Below are 23,579 nucleotides of genomic sequence, written 5' to 3' on the forward strand. Positions count from 1 at the left end.
GTTTTACTTGCAGACTGACGGGCAATCTGAGATTGCCAATTCAGTGGTTTTAGATTTATTGAAGTCTTGTATCTCGGATCAGAAGACTCAATGGGAAAAGAACTTACCTTTGGTGGAATTTGCCTACAATAACAAGATACACTCTTCGACGGGGAAGACGCCATTTGAGATTGTTGAAAGTGCTGCGAAGGTTCCATCCTTCCCGAGCACGAAAGATTAGATATTTGAAGCGGATGAATATTCGCGAGATTTGGATACGGCTTTCGCCAAGGTTTGCGAGTCTTTGCAGAAGTCTCAAGAACGATAGAAATAGGCAGCGGATCGCCATCGTGCGACTTCAAACTGAAGGAGGATGATTGGGTGCTCTTACGCTCTGAGAAGGCACGCTTAAGAAAGAAAAAAGGGAAAGGAGAGGCTTTTTTTCCAAAGCTTAGTATGCGATACTACGGACCTTTCCAGATTACTGAAAAGATAAATGATGTCTGCTTCCGATTGAAACTGCCAGATACTTGGAGGATTCACAATGCATTACATGTGAATCTCTTGAAACCTATTAAGGGTGATGTGCTTGATGATGGAGAGCCTGATGAGCAACCTGCAGTGGAAGAAAACAAGGAGACCCTTGTTCCTGAACAGATTTTGGCACATACGGATATGAAGAAAGGTAAAGTCCGAAGGCGGTTCTTGGTTAAGTTCAAGAACTTTCCTGCATTTGATGCGAAGTGGATGGAGGAGGAGGGCCTAGCAGATACTCCTCGGATTGTGAAACTTTACCTCGATGTTTTGGTTTAGCATAGTCTACTCCCAAACGGAACCCAGAAATTCAGCTTGGCCGAAGATCTAGTGCAGTGGGATGCACAAGAGGGGAGTTACTCCGCTCCTTTGTCAACAGATGCCTTGATTTTGATACTAAAGTCACTGATGTCTCTTTGAGCTTCAGGGATACTGAGAGCTGACAGTATTCTGCTAGATGACTTTATGAAATGGAATTCCTGATAATGATACTGATTTGTTCTTGACTTCTTTTGAGTGCAGGAACTGATAGCCGAAATGACTATAGCATTTTGGTCTGATTGATCTCGAATAGACATGGCTGCAATAGAGGTTAGTCAATCGGACATCAATGAGGTCCCGATTGGACGTAGATGTGATTGCTAGCTACATTGCCTATAAATCATGGTCTAAGATCCGAATGAATGTTGAATGTCATGTGATGTCCTGTGATGTCTGGTGATGTCCTGTGATGTCGTGTGATGTGACTGTCGATTTTGTACATGTGCTAGAAGTGTGTTCCTAGTACGTAGGTACTAACAGTCAGTGTCTGCTAAGACGGTTTATGGCTTTTGTCGGTTTTGCAGGCGTAATCGCGGTCGATTACAATGCTTTCAAGAGGGGGGTATGTCACAAAGTGATGACGTGGCTACGGACAGCAGAAACCCTAAAATTCTTGCAAACCCTAATTTTTACCAAAAACCCTAATTTTCGGAAATCGCGGAGGCTTTTTTTTAAAAATATTTTTTTTATAAATGATGAGCGACGCAACTCTTGCTTTTTCTCTACACAATAAGAAAGAGAGAGAGAGAATGCTTTTGCTTTCAAGTTTTGAGTCTCTGTGAGAGAGAGAGAGCAGTTGATTTTGATTTGAAGCTTTTGGGGCTCTACTTTTGGGCATCCCTTGTAACCTTTAAATTAGTGGTGAGGGCCTCACTTCTCAGAGCATCTGGACGCAGAGTCTGAGAGTGAATCCCGACCCACTTCGTTTGCAATTTCAGAGGTGTTCAGGGCACGAGGACTTTTATATCATGCCTTTGGAAGGATGTGATGTCCACCAAGGAATCCCTTGGTACCACAAGAACAACGCCGTGGTTGACTATCGGGCTAAGAAAGCGACTTTGATAAACGAAGGGCAAAGAGATTGTACTTGATGAAATTCAGTTTTTTTACTCGATTTTCTTGAGAGAACTGAATGATGATTGAAAGTTGAATATGTTTGACCTTGAAAAAGAACAAGATTTTTTGCAATAGGGGCTGAGGGTTGCTTCCTCGAAGCTTCCTCACCGGATTGATGGTCTACAGTTCTTTTCTTCTCATAATTCGCTCCATCTATTAAATGGAACGTCCTGGCCTTTGCCACTACATCCTCGACGTCAGTCGGGGCTTTGTCTTTGATTAAAGCCCAACGGTAATCCTCATGTAATCCCAGCAGGTACATGTGCACAACGTGCGTAGAATCCACCTTGTAGAAGGTGAGCGCCTCTTTGAAAGCTGTCGTATATTTATCAAAAGACAGTTTTCATTGAAAGACTCTGCAGTTTGGCATAGGCTTTCAAAGGATCCATTTTGGCGAAATCCCTCTTGAATTTTACACAAAAGTCAGCCCACGTCATAGGCTTTTCTGTCATGTCATGCCACCAGGTAAGCGCCTTACTACGCAGATAGAGAGGAATCGTCTGAATCCTCCGTTCATCATGCTCCCCATGAAGATCAAAATATGTGGTCCACTGATGCAGCCAGTTATTTACGGCCAGTTCCGTACACTCCTCTTCATTCGAGAAATTTGTAGTTTTGTATGGAATCGTGGCAGTCGGACCACCTTGTGAACGTCCAAAAGCAGCAATCTTCATCCGCAATTGCTGGAGATGGTTTTCGCCCTCGGAGATACGCGCAGTCGTCGACTGAGCCATATTTTTGAGAGTAGAGAGTCGGGAACTAAGCCCCTGTACGACCCCTTCGAGAGAGGCCAAGCTAAGGTTCGCCCGAACATTCGCGTTTTCTAGAGCGGTAACACGCTGGTCGAAACTCTATAAAGTACTTGTAATCCATGTGTAGAGAGCATGCGTGAATGGAATTTGGAATATTACCTGGCGCGTCGTCACGCTGCACATCTGAGCTGGAGGAATTCATGGCAAAGTGCGTGAAAAACTGGAAATTTCACACGAAACCGGGCCTTTTCTGCACTTTACTGTTGCGAAAAGTCGAAGTTCGAGGAGCTCCACGCGTCGGCGTGAGCGTCTGAAGGCGAGCAGGTGATGGCGGGAGCGCGAGCAGGTGAGAGAGAGCAGGCTCGGGAGAGAAGCAGGAGAGTCTAAAAACTCAATTCTCTGCAACTTACAAGTCTTTGTAAGTGAGTTTTTTAATAAAGCACAATTTTCAAACTGTACCTTAAAAAAAGTCCTGGCCATTTTTTCCCCACCGCATCTGCTTTTTCGATAGCTGCTTCTGTGACAAGAAGTAGCGTAAACTCTGATGGTCTGTGAAGACAGTAAAATCCGCTCCGAGTAGGTAGTGCCGCCACTGAGTAAGAGCATGGATAACCGCCAAAAGCTCTTCCTCATAAATCTGTGTTGTCAATTCCGGCCTTGAGAACAATCGCCTCTCGTAAGCAATGACATAGCCTTCTTGCATTAAGACCGCACCCAAACTACGACCACAAGCATCACAATATACTTCAAATGACTTCTGCAAGTCCGACAGAGTCAAAACTGGTCTCGTAGTCAATTTCTCTTCAAAGTCTGAAAGGCAGTCACCTCTGTGGGTCTCCACGAGAAAGGGACTCCTTTCTGTGTCAAAACATGCAAAGGGGAAGCAACCTCTGCAAACTTTGGAATGAACCGCCTGTAGTACGAACACAATCTCAAGAAGCTTCTAACTTCATGGACATTCTACAAATCAGGCCAATCACGGATAGTCTCTATCTTGGCCGGATCCATCTGCACTCGTGTTGTCGACACTATATGTCCCAAAAAGTGTATCTTTGATAGGAAAAATTCACTTTTCTTGGCACTAACTTGTGGTCTCGTAATGCCTGAAAGACATGAAGCAGATGATCTCTATGTTCTGCCTCATTCTTGGAGAAAACAATGATATTGTCAAAGAAAGTGCCAACAAATAGCCTGTACTCTGGAAAAATCCTGTCCATCATCCGATTAAATGTCGGAAGAGTATTGGTTAAGCCAAAAGGCATCACCAAAAACTCAAATAACCCAAAATTCGTCCGAAAAGCTGTCTTGTAGACGTCTCCCGGCGCGATTCTGATATGATGACATCCACTCTTCAAATCAATCTTGCTAAAACAGAGGATCCCTGTAATCTATTGAGTATATGATCGATCCTAGGAATCGGAAATCTGTTCTTGATGGTGATTTTGTTGAGAGCTCTATAATCGATGCACATTCTCCAAGATCCGTCTTTCTTCAACACCAACAACACTGCAGAGTAATACCGTGAAGTACTAGACTGGACGAGACCCTTTTCCAAGAGGTCTTTCAATTGGTTCATAATCTCTTCGTTCTATGCTCGGCTCACATGGTAAGGTGGCCGGTTCGGTGGTGTACTTCCAGGAATCAGATCAATGGTATGATCTTCAGGACGAGCAGGTGGTAACTCGCCTGGCAGGCCCTCTGAGAAGCAATCGGCATGAGAGTGGAGAAAATCTTTGCGTTCTTTATCAAGTTTAGACATATTTGTCCTATCCTCGTCACTCAACTCTTTCATAAAGATCGAGTAAACAAACAGACTGGATTTCATTAATTTAGAAATGGCCGAAGGCGATACAATAGGGATAGACTCGCCCTTTAGTTTTATATCGAGTACAATGGTTCTGCCCTTCTCTGTAGTCAATGTTGCTTTCCTCTGCCGAGAATCGACCACGGCGTTGTTCTTGTGGTACTAGGGAATTCCCAAGAGAACATCACAACCTTCCAGAGGCATTCTGTAAAAGTCCTCATGTCCCAAATACCCCTGACAACGCAACCGAAGTTTGCCAATGACAGGTGTAATGGCTACGTCCCTGCCGAGTGCCGTAGAATAGCCTCTGCAAGTGGTCCCATCCGATCCGGAGCGATCTTGAGCCGTGCCGCCAATTCCGGTGAAATGAAGTTGGCCTTGGCTCCTCCATCAAAGAAGATCAGGGCCTCTTGGTCTTTCACTTTGCCCCAAGCTCGGCAAAGTTCTGTACTCTCGTCAAACGTGCTGGGGTTGGTACCCAGGCAATCTGGAACCAGTCCTGTTTTCATCTTGCCTTTTCTTCCACGTTCCTCAACTGCTCTCGAACTCTCGTCGTCCTTGTCGTTCTATTCTTTATGTACCTTTTTAGGGCACTTCGCGGAGAGATGTCCAGTTACCCCGCATCCAAAGCACTTCCCCTCCCTGATGCAGCGAGCCCGCTCCTGAGGAGTAAGCTTGGGTCGTGCATCTTTCTTTTCTGAGTGAACAAACTTTTAGCACTTCAATAACACCCGAACTGAAAGAGAGAGAGACGACACGCGACACGGAGTGGCGGAATTCCACCCCAGAGAGTATTGGCCCCAAACCTTGGCGCCCCTTTCGGTATTTCTTTATATTGCATCAACACAGTACAAGCCGGTACTCCAGACTCTGCACCTTCTCAAGGAAGCATGCCAAAGAATGAGCCCTAACCTCATATTGAAAGGCCCTAGGCCCCGAAAGCAGTTTACAGTGAAAATCCTTCAAACTCAAGAGCATCTGGTCAAAAAGCAAAGCCAAAAAGCGTACAGCTGCCACATCATCAGTCAGCGCAAAACACGGAAATCCGTACAACCTGCCACGTCATCATGCCAGCGCAATTTTCGAAAATCTGCCATGTCATCAGTTTTTGCGTGTGCGCGGGTCCTGCTTTATTTTAATCCTTTATGTCACTTGGGGCCCCATCGGACAGGGTCCCCATAAGTTGGTAGGACTTCTTCTTCTGTTACTTGTTCTTCTTAGGGTTTAGGCCCCTCGGCCGGCATCTGCAAGTCGGCTCCATTCTTCAAGGCTTTGACACGTCAGCAGTTTGTTACATCTCCCCTTCTTGAAAGAGAGTAATCGTCCGCGATTACAACAAATCTGCAAAACAACTCAAGTTAACTCAAAAATTTCCGAGGGTCATTCCGTTTGCTCTTTTTTTGTTAAGGAGTTAGCCTCTCCTTTCTGCTCTTTTGATCAAGGAGTTAGCTTCTGCTTTCGGCTGTTTTGATCAAGGAGTTATCTTCTCCTTTCTGCTCTTTTGATCAAGGAGTTAGCTTCTCCTTTTGTCCAGATCGGAACTCTTGATATTCCGACGTAGTAAAATTAGCCATCACACCCAGACCGTACTGATCTGCCACGGGTGTCTTGATGCACTAAAATTACATACCCAGGCAATCTCATCCAATTAGGAATATTCAGTAGTTGGCACATCACAATGCAACACAAATGCTCACATATGCATGTTACAAGACATAGAAATATAAAGTCGCCGATGAACACTCCTCCCGCATAACCTAACAAGGTGCGGGCCGGGAGATATTCAACGACCCCCTCATCACTCCTTTTGCATAACCTAAAAAGTTCTGGGCCGGGAGATATATAGCCTTTTACAATCAAACGCCCCCCCAGACCGCAGTTTGCGTCGTTTGGAGGTGCTGAGAGTAACCATTGCTCAGACTTCTTAATACTCCTCCTGCATAACCATCCAAGTCCGGGTCGGGAGTCACAACAACAATTGTTTTACAAGCATGCAACCAAACGCTCCCCAGGCATCGGCCTGTGTCGTTCGGAGGTTTTCAAACATACAACGAAACGCTCCCCAGGCATCAGCTTGCGTCGTTCCGAGGTTTAAACAATACCAAAATAGTATTTCTCACTTCTCCATCCGGGAGTCAAGCATTGAAACCAGAGTCAAACAATTCAAACCGGCACCAAGACAGGTTCAAAACAGATACTATCCATTTCAAACAAATTCTAAACAGGATCACCAAACAAGTTCTCAAACAGCTTTTAAACTTAAAAAGCAATCTCGACATCAGTCGAGCTCAAAAAGTCGATTGACTTTCCATCCTGAAACCTCCAAGGTTATAAATTCAGGAAGAGACATCTACTGAGAGATGTGGAGAAATTTCAAGATATAATCTGCTAGGGTTTCCATGGCAAGCATTTCAGGATACCCCACTCTGCCAAAAGTTGCACTCAAAGGAAGATGCGAGAAACCATATAACTTTGGGCAAAATAATTTTCTTGAAAGCTTGTCAAGTCCTTGGAATGTGCGGCTTGGTAGCTGTAGACATCAGCATCTGCATGGCACTGTCTCTGAGAAAAACAACAGCTCGAAACAAGTCTTGGATCCTTCTCTTGCAAGTGATCTTAATGGCTTATGCCTTGTAAGACATGATGTTAGGTGCAGCGGAATGAATGTTTGTGCTTTGCTCAAGATGAGTGCTCCGAACTGTGCTCAAGGTTCCTTTTGTTCTTATGGAAGGTAGAGCTCTACCTTCCATTCTTAATGAGAAAATGCTATGATCACAACAAAGTGAATGGACACTGTGCGTGCAGGTGTATGAGACTGAGAGATAGAGAGAGAAGAGAGATACGACACCTGAGACGTTGTAAAACCCTCCTCCGAAGGCCCCACTCTCGTCTGCGAGAGTCCTCTACTTATGATTGCACAATCTAGTACAAATGGTATGCATGAAACTGATACAAGTCTAGGCTATGTCGACGATGACAACAGGGATGACGAAGTCGACCTAAGGGCTGAAATCTGCCATCTTTCTACTGCTGTCCAAAACGCTATGGGCTGAAATCTGCGATTGAGCCAAAAACGCTGATTTGGGGGCTGTTTTTGGTGGTTCCTTGATGCTGAAAATCTGCAGTTTAATGGCTGAAAACTGAGGTCTTACTGGGGCTGAATCTGCTACTGTTTCATGGGCTGAATCTGCTACTGTTTCATGGGCTGAATTTGCTACTGTTTCATGGCTGAATTTGCTACTGTTTCATGCCTCCAAAAATGCTGATGCAATGCCTCCAAAAACGCTAGCAAAGCTGGTCCTTGCAAAAACGCTAGGTGGCTGGGTACTGTGGCGATGCAAATCTGATCCAGAAACGCTAGGGACTGGGTATTGCTGGCGTTAGTGCTAGATGAAGAAAACGCTAGGTATGTTGCTTGGAGAAAACGCCAAGGCTTGGGATCTTGCTTGGAGGGGGAAACCGCCAAGGTTTTGCTGAGAAGTTGCGTGCTGAGCTTGGCTCTTGTTGCCTCTTCTGCCAAATATTGCTAGCTCTAGTTTGCTTATATACGAACTTAGCAAAATTGCCCTACCTACTTTTGTTGGGAAGTCACTTAAATTAATAAGTGAAAAATGTTAAAAATAGGTAAAATAGGCTAAATGCACTGGAAAATCCCCTTGATGGAATCTGATGGATTCTGATGGGAATACTGATGATCATGCTGTGTGCAACCAGAGGATATGCATCTACACTAAGTGACTGGGCATGCACGGTCTACGAATAGACTCACAAAAGTGCCAAATCACTTCTAATCTAGATTTGACTGGACTGACTGAACCCTGATCATATTGTAGCTTGTCCACGGACACATAGGGTTGGATGTGTCACGTGACACATGAGTGGTGAAGACGGGAGCGCGCCCGATGCGCGATGAAGTAAGGGTGGGAGTGGCTAATAAGACCGGGTTGGAGGGTGAAGATACCTCAGATAAAAATTCCAATAGCTCTGTCTGCTCTTTTGTAGGACCGGTATGCTTTCAGAAAAGCACACGCATGATGCTCTGATACCACTGTCACAAGACTGGCACCACGTGCCCATAGAAAAGAACAGATTGAATAGACTTTTAGCACTTCAATAACAACTGAATTGAAAGAGAGAGAGAGAGAGAGAGAGAGAGAGAGAGAGAGAGAGAGAGAGAGAGAGAGAGAGAGAGAGAGAGAGAGAGAGAGAGAGAGAGACAACACGCGACACAGAGTGGCGGAATTCCACCCTAGAGAGTATTGGCCCCAAAAGTTGGCGCCCCTTTCGGTATTTCTTTATATTGCATCAACAACGATGTAACAAAGATGATGCTCAATTTTGTGAAGGACACTAAGTTTGCAAAATATATGAGCAAGGCTTCTTTCCAGGAGGTACATGCGCAGTGGTAGAAAACCACACCACCACCCCCAAAACCCGCTCTCAAGAAACCTTCTGCTCACAAGAAGTATTCTGAGAAGGAATTAGAAGAGGTGGTTGATGCACTGATTGCTCAGCTTTTTGACGCGCAAAACAAAGCTAAAAAGCACGGCAAAAAGCAGAAGAAAGGCACTGACTTCCCTGGTTATTTGGGTCGTCAGTCGACATTTGAAAAGGCAAAGAAACAGAAGAAGCGTGTTCGATTTGAAGGAGTACCCAGTTCTTCTTTTTCTTCTTCTTCTGATAGTTCTTCTAGCTCATCTGACTTAGCCAAGAAGAGTGAAAAGGCAAAAAGCGAAGCAAAAAGCAACGCTTCGGAAAGGGCAAGAAAAAGACAAAGAAGTCTAAATATCGCCCCGTGAGTGACAGTTCTACAGAGGACTTGTCTACAAACAGTTCAGACTCTGATGACAACAACTTTTATGCAAAGAAGAATTTTTACAAAGCCAACCAGTATGACTTTCTGGAAGACAAAAGCAAGAAAGTCCGAGAGTTTAAAGAAGGTGGATAGTCAATTAAATTTGACACGTTTTCTGGATATAGAGATGCTTTGAAGGCTTTGTCTTTTGTACAACAGTTTGACATCGCTTTCGCGGGAGGGTGTTACTCAGAGTACTCTAAGATTCGGAGAGCTGCCTCTTACTTTAAGGGGAATGCTCGAACTTGGTGGTCCATGCTTCTATTAAGCAAGACTGCGCCAGTTAAATGGATGAAATTCAAGAGGCTTTTTATTTCTTCTTGGCTGACTCGAGAGTATGAACGCGATATACGAACTGCTTGGAACCATCTTCGGATGACCAAGAAGGATACAGTGGACGCTTATTGCGAGAGATCCTGAAGTTCTTTTCTACCCGCCTCTTCATTTAAGAAGATCTCGTTCAAGGAGCAGATTGAGCGGTTTACCTTGGGTCTACCTACATAGATCAGAGATCACTGCTTAGAACAGAAGTCAGCTTCCATTTAGGAGTTGATGAGTCTTGCGAAATAGGGTTTTGCCATTCACTCTGGCAATCTGACCTACCCCGCCGATGAGATCATGACACAAAGAGCTGAACACACTTCGACAAATGAAAGTAGAAAGAGAAAGAGCAACTCAGAAAAGAAAGATGCACGACCCAGGCTTACTCCTTAGGACCGAGCTCGCTTCATCAAGGAGGGGAAGTGCTTTGAATGCGGGGAAACTGGGCATATCTTCGCGAAGTGCCCTAACAAGGCACCGAATGAATGGGATGAAGAAAGGGTAGAAAGTTCTAAAGCAGCTGAGAGACGTGGCAAAAAACGCAGATAAAAAGCAGAACCGATACCACATTGCATGGGGCTTGAACCGAATCAAATGAATAAAAGTACAAACTTTGCCGCTTTTGGGGCAAAGTGAAAGATCAGGGAGCTCTTTTGAAGGAGCCAAGGCCAAGTTCTTTTCACTTGGAATGGGCGGCTCGATTTGGAATTACGCCCGATAGGCTGAGGCCACAGGCGGAGGTAGTTCGAGTGGCATGCGCATGGGATATTGTCATTACACCGAGCATTGGCAAACTTCATTTGCAATGACAGGGGTGTTTAGGGCACGAGGAGTTTTACGTATTTGCCACTTCAGTTTCTTTACTCTTTTTTTTTTGGGAGAGAACTGAACGATGGATAAAGGTTGAATATGTTTTGACCTGAACAAAAGAACGCTAAGATTTTCTCCACACTCATGCCGATTGCTTTTCAGAAGGCCTGCCAGGCGAGTTACCATCCGCTCGTCCTACTATTGATCTGATACCTGGAAGCACACCACCGAACCGGCCACCTTACCGTGTGAGCCGAGTCCAGGACGAAGAGATTATGAACCAAGTGAAAGACCTCTTGGAAAAGGGTCTTGTCCAGCCTAGTACTTCACCGTATTGTTCTCAAGTGTTGTTGGTTTTGAAGAAAGACGGATCTTGGAGAATCTGCATCGATTATAGAGCTCCCAACAAAATCACCATCAAGAACAAATTTCTGATTCCTAGGATCGATGACATACTCCATAGATTACAGGGATCCTCATGCTTTAGTAGGATTGATTTGAAGAGTGGATATCATCAGATTAGAATCGCGCCGGGAGATGTCTACAAGACAGCTTTTCGGACGATTTTTGGGTTATTTGAGTTTTTGGTGATGCCTTTTGGCTTAACCAATGCTCCTGCGATATTTAACCGGATGATGGACAAGATTTTTCGAGAGTACAGGCTATTTGTTGGCACTTTCTTTGACGATATCATTGCTTTCTCCAAGAATGAGGCAGAACATAGAGATCATCTGCTTCAGGTCTTTGAGGCATTACGAGATCACAAGTTAGTGATTAACGCGAAGAAAAGTGAATTTTTCCTACCAGAGATACACTTTTTGGGACACATTGTCTTAGCAGCAGGAGTGCAAATGGATCCGGCCAAGATAGAGACTATCCGTGATTGAAGCTTCTTGGGATTGTGTTCGTACTACAGGCGGTTCATTCGAAAGTTTGCAGAGGTTGCTTCCCCTTTGCATATCTTGACACAGAAAGGAGCCCCTTTCTCGTGGGGACCCACAGAGGTGACTGCCTTTTAGCCTTTGAAAGAGAAATTGGCTACGGGACCAGTTTTAACTCTGCCGGACTTGCAGAAGTTGTTTGAAGTATATTGTGATACTTATGGTCGTAGTCTGGATGCGGTCTTAATGCAAGAAGGCCAATGTCATTGCTTACGAGATTCGATTGTTTTCAAGGCCGAAATTGACAGTACAGATATGTGAAAGTGCTTTTGGTGGCTATCCAAGCTCTTTTTCAGTGGCGACACTACCTACTCGGAGCCGATTGTACGGTTTTTCATAGATGATGGGAGTTTATGCTACTTCTTGTCATGGAAGCAACTATCGGAAAAGCAGATGTGGTGGGCAAACATCTTGTCACAGTTTACTTCCGGATTGTCATGTGCAGGGACATAAGAAATTGGTGGCAAATACTTTGTCCCGAAAGCCGTTGGTTCTGGCTATTTCCGTGATACATCATAGGAACGTCGAGGATATGGTCGGTCAGTACGCCACAGAACAAATTTTGCAGATGTATTCAGTCGAATACAGAAAGGGGAGATAGTAGCGGACTATTCCATTCGGGATGGCTACTAGATGAGGAAAACCATGGTGTGCGTTAAACAACCGTTGAGGGAAAAGGTTCTAACCGAATGCCACTGTCCGCCTTTAGGCTTTTACGGGTCACCGCGGCATTGCTACCACCTTGAAAGGGGTAGAGAGATACGTCTTTTGGCCGAGACTCAAGAAGAATGTGGATGAGTTTGTGTGCAGTTGCTTGGTATGCTACAAGGTCAAGTTTGACAGGCATAAAGCACAAGGATTGTTACAGCCTTTTTACCCATATGGCATACCCACCCGCCCTGGGAAAGTATTGCAATGGATTTCATCTCCCGAGAACACAATGTGGGCACGATTGTTTATTGCCCAGGTCTTCAGATTACATGGCATGCTTGAGACGATTGTCTCCGACAGGACCCCAGGTTCACGAGTTTGTTTTGGACGGCTATTTGGGAGAACATAGGCACGCGGTTGCAGTTCTCGTCATCGCTCCACCCACAAACTGACAGGCAATCAGAGATTGCTAATTCAATGGTACTGGCTTTGTTGAAGTCTTCTTGGTTGGATCAGAAGATTACTTGGGAAAGGTTTTTACCTCTCGGTGGAATATGCCTATAGAAACACGATTAACTCTTTGATGGGGAGGGTGCCATTTGAGATTCTTCAATTTGCTACGAAGGTTCCATCCTTCCTTAGCACGAAAGATAAGATTTTTCTTTGAAGTCGACCTGTTCACGACGGACTTGGTCCGGAAGGCTTTGCATAAATTTTGGGAAAGTCTGAAAAAGACAGCGGATTGCCATTGTCGCGATTTGAAATTGAAGGAGAATGATTGGGTGCTCTTACATTATGGGAAGGCACTCTCGAGAAAGAAAAAAAAGGGAAAGGAGCGGCTTCTTTGAAAGCTTAGCATGAGATAGTTTGGACCTTTCCAAATTTACCGAAAAGATAATGATATCTCCTTTGGACTGAAGCTACCAAAATACTTGGAGGATTCACAATGTTTTTCATGTGAGTCTCTTAAAGCCTTTTGAAGGCGATGTGCCCGATGATGGGAAGCTAGATGTGCAACCTGAATTGGACGAAAACGAGCAGATACTCGTCCCAGAACAGAAATTGGCACAGAAAGAAAGAAAGAAGGTAAAGCGAACTGACGGTTCTTAGTTAAATTCAAGACCTATTTCATAATGGATGCAAAGCGAATGGAGGAGGAAGACCTAGCAGATATTCCTCGGAATGTGAATCTTTACCTTGAAACTTTTGGTTTAGCATATTCTAATCCAAATGGAACCCAGAATTCAGCTTGGCCGGAGATCTGGTGCAGTGGGTTTGCACAAGGGGGGAGTTACTCCGCTCCTTTGTCAATAGATGCCTCGATTTTTGAATACTAGAGTCATTGATGTCTCTTTGAGCTTTAGGGATATTGAGAGCTGACAGTATTCTGCTGGATGGCTTTATGAAATGAAATTCCGGAATATGGAAGAGCTCGTCCTCTTTTGACAATGACCAGATCAACAAGAAAACCAAGGAGTTCAAGGAAGGGAGTCAGGCCACGACAGCCATCGAGCCCTTGAGTTGTACAACAGTTTGACGTCGCCTTCTCTGGAGAGCGATTCTCAGAACATTCCTGGGAGCGAAAAGCAGCAGCTTACTATGTTGTTATGCAGAGAAACACATGTGACGTGGTTAAAATTCTTCTTTTTTTCACGTCAACTTGGATATTAGATGAATATGCAAGAGATGTCATCACGCCTTTGCATCACTTGAAAATGACTGAGAAAGATACATTGGATGACTACTGCCAGAGGTTTTGGGATACTTGTGGAAGATTCTTTTGAAAGACCAGATTGAGCGGTTTTGCTATGATTTGCTAAAGAGATTCAAGACTATGCTTTAAACCAGAAGTCTGACACCATTCAGAGACTTATGGGACATGACTAAGCAATGATTTGGAATGCATGCCGGCTCATTGACTTATGCAATACATAGTAACAGGGAGGGCGTGGAACGGGGGGTAACCATATCGAAACGGCGTTCCAACTGGTTCTGGGCGCCGAAACGGTTTTGGGAACGGAAAAACGTTCTGGAACTTGAACGTAACAGCAGAACAACCGAAACGGGCGGAACGAAACGCCCGAGCGGAATGGGCAGCAAAATTCAAAAAAAGTAGCCAATGTTCTATTTTTGAATTTTCAGCAGTTTCCGAGCACAAGAGAGAGTGAGAGAGATTACCGTTTGGGGGAGGTTTCAAACTTGTCAAGACTTACACAAAAGGGGGGGGGGGGGGGGGGGGGGGGGGGGTTCCTTTTTTCTTTAAAAGCTATTAATATAGCTCAAGCAGAACGGGTAGCCATCAATATGGCTCAACCCTCAAGCGGCATCAATATGGCACAACTTACAAGCTTCGTTGGGGGTGAAGGTGGGTATCCTTCCCATCCTTTAATAATCCAAACAAGAGTAGAAAACAGCCCCCCCCATGGCATATTTTAGGTTATCGTTCCAACCCCCGTTCCCGTTCCACTGTTCTCAGGCCCACCCGTTCCGAAAACGTTCCGGAGGCCCCCGTTCCCATTCCCCGTTCTAGTTCCGTGTAACTATGATGTGACGGGAAAGATGGTATCCACCTCAAAAAGGAAAGAGTCTGCCAGTGAAGAGAATGCATCAAGGGAACCAGATGACAACTCATCACAGGTTTCTGGAGAATCAGAGGGTTCCGACGAACTAAGGGAGAACCAGATGCAAGTTCATCAAAGGATTCTAGAGAAAGAGGATTTAGATGATAGTGCGTCTTAGGATTCCAATGATCGACTCTGACGTGCCAATGGACGGGGGAAGCGAAAGACGCTACCTACAGGTCCGAGGGCACAAGGAAAGAAAGGAAAAAGGGAATCAGCTGGTAGATCAGAACATTTCCAAACCCAGGATAAGATTTTTGAAGAGGACCAATACACGAGGGACTTGGACATTGCTTTTGCCAAGGTCCGCGAGGCTTTAGAGAAGTCTCAAGAACGACATGAGAAAGCAGCAAATCAACATCATCGAGACTTGAAATTAAAGGAAGACGATTGGGTGCTCTTACGTTTGAGGCACGCCTAAGGAAACGAAAGGGAAAGGAGCGGCTTTTTCCAAAGCTTAGCATGAGGTATTATGGCCCTTTTCTAGATTAAAGAAAAGATAAATGATGTCTCCTTTCGAGCCAAGCTGCCTGATACTTGGAAGATTCACAATGCATTCCATGTGAGTCTCTTGAAACCTTTTAAAGGTGAGGTGCTGGTTGATGGGGAGCCTGATGAGCAACCCGACGTGGAAGAGAGTGAGGAGATACTGGTTCCTGAACAGATTTTGGCACACAAGGAAAGAAAGATGAAAGGTAAAGTGATTCGGCGGTTCTTGGTTAAATTCAAGAACTACTCGGCATTAGATGCGAAGTGGATGGAGGAGGAGGACCTAGCAGATACTCCTCAGATTTTGGAACTTTACCTTGAAGCATTTATGATTTGGTTTAGCATCATCTACTCGATAGAACCCCGAACTCAGCAAGGTTGAATCTGGTGCAACGGGCTCGCACAAGAGGGGAGTCACTCCGCTCCTTTGTCAACAGATTACCTCGATTGAATATGGTCACTGATGTCCCCTTTGGGTTTCAGGGATACTGATAGGCTGACAATATTTTGCTGAATAACTTTATAAAACAGAATTCCCGAAATTGAAGATGATTGATTTGTACTCTCTCATTTGACGTGTTTGAGTGTAAGAACTAAAAGACGAAAGGACTGCAGCATTTCGGTCTCATAAATCTCTATAAACATGATCTCAATAAGGATTAGTTAATCAGGCATCATTGAGGTTCTGAATGGATCTAGATGCAATTACTGCTGGCAGTCATGGTCTGAGATTTGAAATGAATTTTTCTGTGATTGATTTGTCATGTGTCCTGTGATGTCATGTGCAACGATTGACTGTCGTCTTTGTACAAGTACTTAGAGTCAGTGTCTACTGAACTGGTGTATGGCCTCTGTTTGTTTTGCAGGCATAATCGAGGGCGATTACAATTATTTCAAGAGGGGGGTATGTCACAAATTGATGACGTGGCAAAATGTAGGATGATGACGTGGCAGAACAGTACGGACAGTGACATGGTTGAATGTACGGATTTTCGAGATTTGCGTTGACAATGCTGACGTGGCAACATGTACGGATTTCCGAGATTTGCGCTGACAGTGCTGACATGGCAGCCTGTCTGGATTTTTGCAAATTGCGCTTGTGCCTTTTGCTGGCAGATTTTGGAATCAATTGTTTTTGGAACTGAGTTTAATGCTTTTGGGGCTCTGCTTTTAGCAACCCTTGTAATCTTTATAAGTGACCCAAGGGGGCTCACTTCTCAGAGCATCTGGACACAGAGGTATGAGAGCGAGCACCCGCGCGAGTTGTACTTTGCTCAAAGATTAATATAAAACGAAATACCGAAAGGGGCTCCAGTCTTTGGGGCCAAAACCTCTGGGCATGGAACTCCGCCGGGCGGTGTCGACTCTCTCTCTCTCTCCATTAAAGTTCAATGATTATGAAGTTTCGGTTCGTGTGTTGCTATTGATTTCTTGCTTGGAGTGTCCAAGCCGGTTACACCGCTCAAGCTCTTCTGCTTGTCCTGCCATGACGGGTATTTCTACCAAGGACCGTCTCACCTTAAGGAAAGAAACGAGGGGACCTTGCTCTGATACCACTGTCATAGAGACGGAAGCGTGTACTTAAGACTTAAAAACTAGTTTCACTTTTTCACAAGAGATTCTGCACAAGATATTTATGAGAAAATGATATGAAAAGGACACCATACTAGGGACCAGACGATGGGTTGCCCCCCCCCCCCCCCTTCCCTTGAAGGAGATTTCTTATTATGTTTGAATAGCTACAAACAAATTAATCTGAAACAGCATACACTGCTCGTATGATCTGAAGGAAGAGAAATCGGATCTGGCTGCCCTATGGTGTGGCTGCCCCCTAACGAACATGGATCTGCTCCTCTCCTATGCCTGCACCGCGATGAAGGTGCTTTACATGTGCATGATCACAACGCCTCCATGCATGTGCCCTGAGAAGGAGAAACGCAAGGCTGATCCCCTGCTGCCCATCGACTGTTGGTGGTGCTGCCTTACTGTAGGTGAAGCGAAACGCTGGGAGAAGGGTGCTGAAAAACGCCAGCAGACTGCCCTCCTCTGCCCTATGCTCACCGTAGGGCTGCCCCCCAAGTGGCACCCTGCAACCTCTGGCCTATGCACCACATGCTCCTCGTGTGTCCCTACTCACACATATATGCCCCCATTAGTCCAGGTCGGCCAGCTGTCCACCAGATCCTACGACTGGGAAAAATGGGGAAATAGCAGAAATAGTCACCGGAAGCCCTGTGGGGAATAGGGAAAAAGTATTGGCAAGGCTTGGAAAAATATCCCCGGCCTGTAGGAGCCTAATGGCCATGGAACTGAGCCGAAACCCAAGACTAAACATGGCTAGACACAACCCAGCATGAGAAACCTACCTCACACTGGCCGGGCACAGCCACAAGACAACCCTCACTCCCTAACACAATCCCCGGGAGAAATTGGGACCGATTGGATGAACCAAAAGTGATGCCTGAACTCTAGGACTCCTTGATCCTAACCCCGGCCGAGGGGCCTAAACCCTAGCAAAAAGAGAACAAGAAGACTTACCAACTTACTGAAGGCAACAGAGGGGCCTAAATGCCCAAAGTGGGTTAGGAATCAAAATCTCAACCTTGCCCAACTTACAAGAGCTGGCGGAGGGGCCTAAAAACCCAAAAAAAGACCTCTAGATCACAAATTGGGTATAAGTTGATGACATGGTAGGCTGTACGGACATGCCCGGATTTTGCGCTAACAGCAGGGCAAATTTTTGCAAATTACGCTATAGCCCATAGAGCGCTAGATTTTGGACCTGCTTTCTTTTGGGTCAAGTGCTTTTCATTTAATTTCTTTTGGTGAGACCTGGGGCCTTTAAATAAGTCCTGTGGGCTCTCTCTCTTTGGCATTCTACATGGGGGGAAGCAGAGCAAAACCATAGAGTTGTACCTTGTTGAAGCGATATAAAGAAATACTGAAAGGGGCGCCAAGGTTTGGGACCAGTGCCATCTGTGAGTGGAACTCTTCCACTCTGTGTCTTGTGTGGGTTCTCTCTCGTTCTGTTTGGTTGTTTATAGTGCTAAACGTCTGTTCTAGTGTGTTCTTCTCAGTTGGCACGTGTTATGAGCGCGTATAGAGCTAGAAGAGAGCAAGAGGAGGCGTTCACAATGTACAAGAACTTGGATTTGATGATAAGCTTAATATTGATTACAAGCCTTAATACTTTATTAAGAGAGTTAGATACAAGACTTGGATCACATGACTTGAGTACAAGACAAGGCTTGATTGCAAGGACAAGACTTGAACATAAGAACTAGAAGAGGGATTTCCTCATAGGAGGCTCACAACTGGTGTCGGCAAGACTGAGGGGCTTGTGGCCCATGACCCCTATTTATACTAGTGCTTGAGGAGGTTAGAATCTTCTAGAACCTTCTAGTTCTTCTAGAACCTTCTGGATCCTTCTTCAACTTTCTAGAGCTTTCCAAAAACTTCTAGATTCTTCCGGAATCTTCTCCAAGCTTCTTGATCCTTCTAGTTCTTCTAGAACCTTCTAGATCCTTCTTCAACTTTCTAGAGCTTTCTAGAAACTTCTAGATTCTTCCGGAATCTTCTCCATGCTTCTAGAAACTTCTAGAATCTCCTTGATACTTTTAGAACTTCTAGAATCTTCTAGATCCTTCTATAGCCTTCTAGCGATGATGTAGGCGATTATGCAGGCAGCGACTGACTCTCAAGCATCCATGACATTGTGGTTTTGTCCTGTTACATGGGGCTGATTTTCTGTTTATAGGGAGTGATGGTTTTTTTGTGGCTGTGCCCCTACGTCGTCTCTCCCTTTTCTAGTGTTCTCATCCACGCCACCTCTCCTTGCTGTAAGTGATTCCTCTTGAGGTTTCTTATGTAGTTGAGGGGAGCTAGCTGTTTCTATGCCTTGGGCCCCTGGGTGCCCCCTTCTGGTGGGGAACATATGCATATGCATGTCGGATGTTGTGAGAGAGAGGCTGCGTTTTGGTGAGAGAGCATGAGTACCACACCTCACCGCTTGCATTATCTATGCCACTTTGACATGGTATCAAAGCATGCGTACGAAGTGACGAGGATCGCGTGATTTACAGTTGATTGTGGTGCTGATTTTTTGTGTTTGAGAGGAGTGCATGGCTGATTGGTGATGGTTCGTCCTGAGGCTGGTGCCGCTCGGGCACGTTCTGGTCTGATTTGAAGTTAGTCCTCAATCACCTCAGTTTTATTCTCTTCACAGGACCGATCTTTTCCAATGTCGATGGAGAGTTTCGAGGAGAAATGTAGATTATTTCTAAATTCTACCACATGGACCGTCATGCTATGTGGTTCAGTGTTGCTAGCCTGTGGTCTTTCTGTACTCTTGTGATGACGCAGTACGTGTATGAGGATCGGGATGCCAAGGTTACAATAACATTGTTGAACTTCTCATGTGTTCAATGTTGGGACTTGTATTCGAGCAAGCTTTGACTATAGTATGTTGGGTGTCACATGTTTTTTTGTATTTATGTATTTCAGAGATAAAATAATTGTGTAGATTCCTAATGTTAGCTGCTCATACCCCAGGTCTGTACAGATCTCGCTTTACAACAAATTTACTCACAAATTCTTCTAGAAAAGGGTTGACAGAACCGGGTAAAGCGTATGCCACAGCAACAGTTACTAGTGAGAAAGAAACGTAAGTTCTTCAGAAAATTTCCTTCAGACTAGTGAAAATAGCGGAAGTATTGAAATTCTAGAGGAAGCATGAGGAATTAATCTGTGAGTCCTTGTACCCATGAATGCGTACTCTTCTCTGCTTTCACATATACATGGCTATTTTCATTTGTTTTTCCTCGACAGTAACAGTTTATGCAAATTGTTGGTATGGTTCTTATGAGAAGCACATGCATTTTGACTGATTGTGAGGTGCTTAAATACATCACTATGTCTTTTATCAGTGATCAATGAGGTTTTGTCAATCTTCCAGTATTATGCTTGGTGGTGACAAGAAACCTTTGTTGTTAGTTGCATATGTTAGAAAAAGAAACGTTTTATATTCTACTTCCTGTTGACTACCAAGTGTGCTTGTGTTGATGGTCTTGTGAGAGGCTGTGACTAAAAAACCCAAGATCTGGGTTCTAGAGGAAAGAAGTTGTTTGGTGCAATACGGAGTATCCTGCCATGGTGTTCACTGTTTGATGTAGAATAATATTTGGGTCATTTTACAACCGTAATGTTCTGTAGCTGGTTATTTGATTTTTTATGCAAAGGAGTTCAAAATCCTTATTAGTTGGCTACAGATACACTCTGCCTCAATGGTCAGATTTTGAGATGGGCTTTCAACCAGTCTTTTGGGAAACAAAAAGCGGGGAAGCACCAACTAGTGTGAGCTTTCTTTTAAAGTATCTTTCAGAAGTACAGTTTGGCTTATACTGATCATGCTGAGGTCTATAGCATGGTAAAAGTGTTTTAACTCTTTCAAGTTTTCCAATGCAGGGAGAGGAAGTCACTATCTTTTTCAACCCCACTGCATCTAAACTCGTCCCTAACATGGATTATGGCATTGCATTCAATGGTGTGGCATAAAAATGGCTCCATCGAAATATTGTTTGTTTAGGACTGCAAATTGCTAATGTATTTATATGTCTCTTCAGGTGGATTCAATCAACCTATTATGTGTGGTGGGGAACCAAGAATCATGACAAGAAGAGATAGAGGGCCTGCTTGTGCTCCCTTCTTCTCCATCAAGATCAATGTTCCTGTTCATGGTATTTATTTGCTGCTTGTGTTCCTTTGTATATCAATAAATATATATATATATATATATATATATATATATATATATATATATATATATATATATATATATATATATATATATATATATATATATATATTATATATATATATATATATATATATATAAGGTGGGCATGCACTTACTCTACCTTGATTGTAGCATTTGGATAATTCTCCATTTGATTTGATCTTTGCTTACTAACTATGCTTTATGGAGTAGCTATATTCACCTTCTTCAAGAAAATTTAAAGTGGTTTTGCATCACGACAATTTGCTTAAAAGCAAGGTCCTGAGCTCATTTCTCACTCGGAACATATTTTCATGTTTCTAGTGGTATCAGCTTGATTGCAGTCACTAGAAGAAAATCTTGCATTCATGAGTCTTGCAGGATTTAGACACTCAAGGTGTTCGGCAAGCAATTTGCATCGCTAAAATTGCAGTCTGCAAAACTTGTATTTTTATAGAAGGCACTTTGCTTGTCCTCTAAGATTGCAAAGATGTATAAAAAGTACTGGTATAGGGCAATATTGAAAATGAGATTTAAATACTAATCAACCCATTGGCAACCTGTTTGTGACGGAAGTCCTAAACAGTAAATACTAAGACAAATAGCGCTAACATTTGTTGCAGATTGGGCAAATGCTGGAATGTCACGGTTCTGTTTTCCCTTGTAAAACATGTTCTCAGTTCTGGCATGAAAGCAGGGACGAAAGGTGCTTTATTCTGTGGAGCACCTAGACAAACATATCGCCTTTCTTAGTTGTCTTATGTGTCTAACTGTTTGGTATATCAATCGATAAGAGATGGATTCTTGTTTATGCAGAAGGCTAGATCCATAATATTGCATATGTTAATTGAGGTCTGTGTTGTGTACTGTCTGCAGCACTGACGCTGGAATTTTCTTTTACTGATGGGAAGGTTTGGGATGGGCCGTATAAGTTGAAGTTTGAGATCCCCAAAAGACTTAAGAACCAACCTTTGGAGTTTTTTAATAAGGTGCTTATTCTTTGCCCTTCACAAGTCTCTGAAACATCGATATTGCATGAGCTCATATGTAGCTGAATGTTTTGGTATTTAGTGTGGAATTGGTAAGCACATTAAACAGCCAATTGTATGCAATCAATGGGGATCAAAGTGATTATTAAACTTAATGCATATGTCATCAATGTAGAGAAAGAAGAAAGAAAGAAAGATCTTTTAGAGGCTGAAGTGGGCCTTTGAGACAAATCAAATATACATGAGTGTGTCCTCCATCTATCGAGAAAGGAAAAAACTACAACGTAACGAAATGTGGTTAAGGGGGGAGGGGTTGATCCATGGGAGACTAGGATACAAGAGACATGGTATGTGAGGGAAAGGGGGGTGGAGCTCTATCTCTAGGGGGTATGGGTGCACATCTGTATGTGCGGGGAAGTACAATCATGAAGTGCATCAAGCTAACTAGCTCCATCCTATGTTAAACTGGGGGTGTAATATCTGGTACATGGATGGGTGTGGTGTAAGGGCTATGCGTATTATCACGGCTGGGTCTACGAGCAGCCAAGCAAATCTTTCTTGGCCTGCCTGGCAGTGGCAAGTGTGGATCTCTTGGATATGTATGTGACTTTTCATATTTTGGAAGTTTGATGTTTTTAAATTGGCCAATTGAAAATTTATTTTGTTTATGCATAAATGACATCATTGCACTAGTATGCATATTTGTCTGATGTATGTTAAAAAAACGCAAGTTGTCCCTCTTTTATTTTTCGTGTAATCGAGGACGGTTCCTTTGATTTTAGAAGGCGGTCTGTGACGGGTTTTAGGGTTGAGGTTTTTGCGTCGAGGTCATAAATGCATTTGATCAATGCATCCGTCTGGCTAGTCACAGATTCACTCATCCTAGAAAGGTGGTCCATGCCATTTTATGTGTCAAAGCCAGAATCCTATGTGCCACAAAAATTTTTCTATGCAGTATTTGCATGTGTGTGTGGCATTAGGAACATCCGTGTGACCTTTGGGTCTTGGCCTTGCCTCTGAGGTTTGCAGGTTCCGACCAAGGGGGCCTAAACCCAAGAAGAAGTAGAAGGAACATAAGAAGGGCCCAAATGATAAATTGGATTAGGATTAAAATTCCCAACCCCCAACAACTTATAAAGTTTCACCGATGGGGCCTAATTTATTAACACACACACACACAAAACTTGCTTAAAAGGATGATGACGTGGCAGCTGTACGGACGCCTGTGGATTAGTGCTGAGCTAATGATGTGGCAGTGCCGTACAGACCAGCCCCTAAGGGCGCTAGCTTTTGACCTCCAAATGCTTTTAGAAGTGAAGCTTTTCATGTAAAGCTTTTGAGTTTGTGCCAAGGGTCTCTTTAAATATGGATATTGATGCTTGCTGCTGCTGCTCTCGCTCACGCTCACCATCGCCATCGCTCCAACCCCCCCAACTCCCCCTTACATTGCCTTGACCCTACAAACCCCCCCCCCCCCCCCCCCCCCCCCCCCCCCCCCCCCCCCCCCCCCCCCCCACCCCCGAGAGATAGAGAGAGAAGAATACGACACCAAGCAAAATGTCAAACCCTCCTCCGAAAGCCCTTCTCTCGATGGCAAGAGAAGTCTATGCTATTGATTGCACA

General features: G+C 44.1%; 1 protein-coding gene across 1 annotated transcript in view; it reads left to right on the forward strand.

Moving 5' to 3' along the window:
• The window catches only part of PIFI (post-illumination chlorophyll fluorescence increase), a 65,505-nt gene that overhangs the window by 11,871 nt on the left and 30,055 nt on the right, over positions 1-23,579 (forward strand). Inside the window, exons 2-6 of the mRNA XM_086510606.1 lie at positions 19,746-19,857; positions 20,462-20,546; positions 20,658-20,736; positions 20,816-20,929; positions 21,844-21,956. Of these exons, the coding sequence (XP_086366732.1) occupies positions 19,746-19,857; positions 20,462-20,546; positions 20,658-20,736; positions 20,816-20,929; positions 21,844-21,956 (503 nt within the window). The remainder of the gene's footprint in view (positions 1-19,745; positions 19,858-20,461; positions 20,547-20,657; positions 20,737-20,815; positions 20,930-21,843; positions 21,957-23,579) is intronic.

This window comes from Adiantum capillus-veneris, chromosome 4 (genome assembly GCF_014529385.1).
Source record: "Adiantum capillus-veneris isolate H3 chromosome 4, ASM1452938v2, whole genome shotgun sequence".
Classification (NCBI taxonomy): Eukaryota; Viridiplantae; Streptophyta; class Polypodiopsida; order Polypodiales; family Pteridaceae; genus Adiantum; species Adiantum capillus-veneris.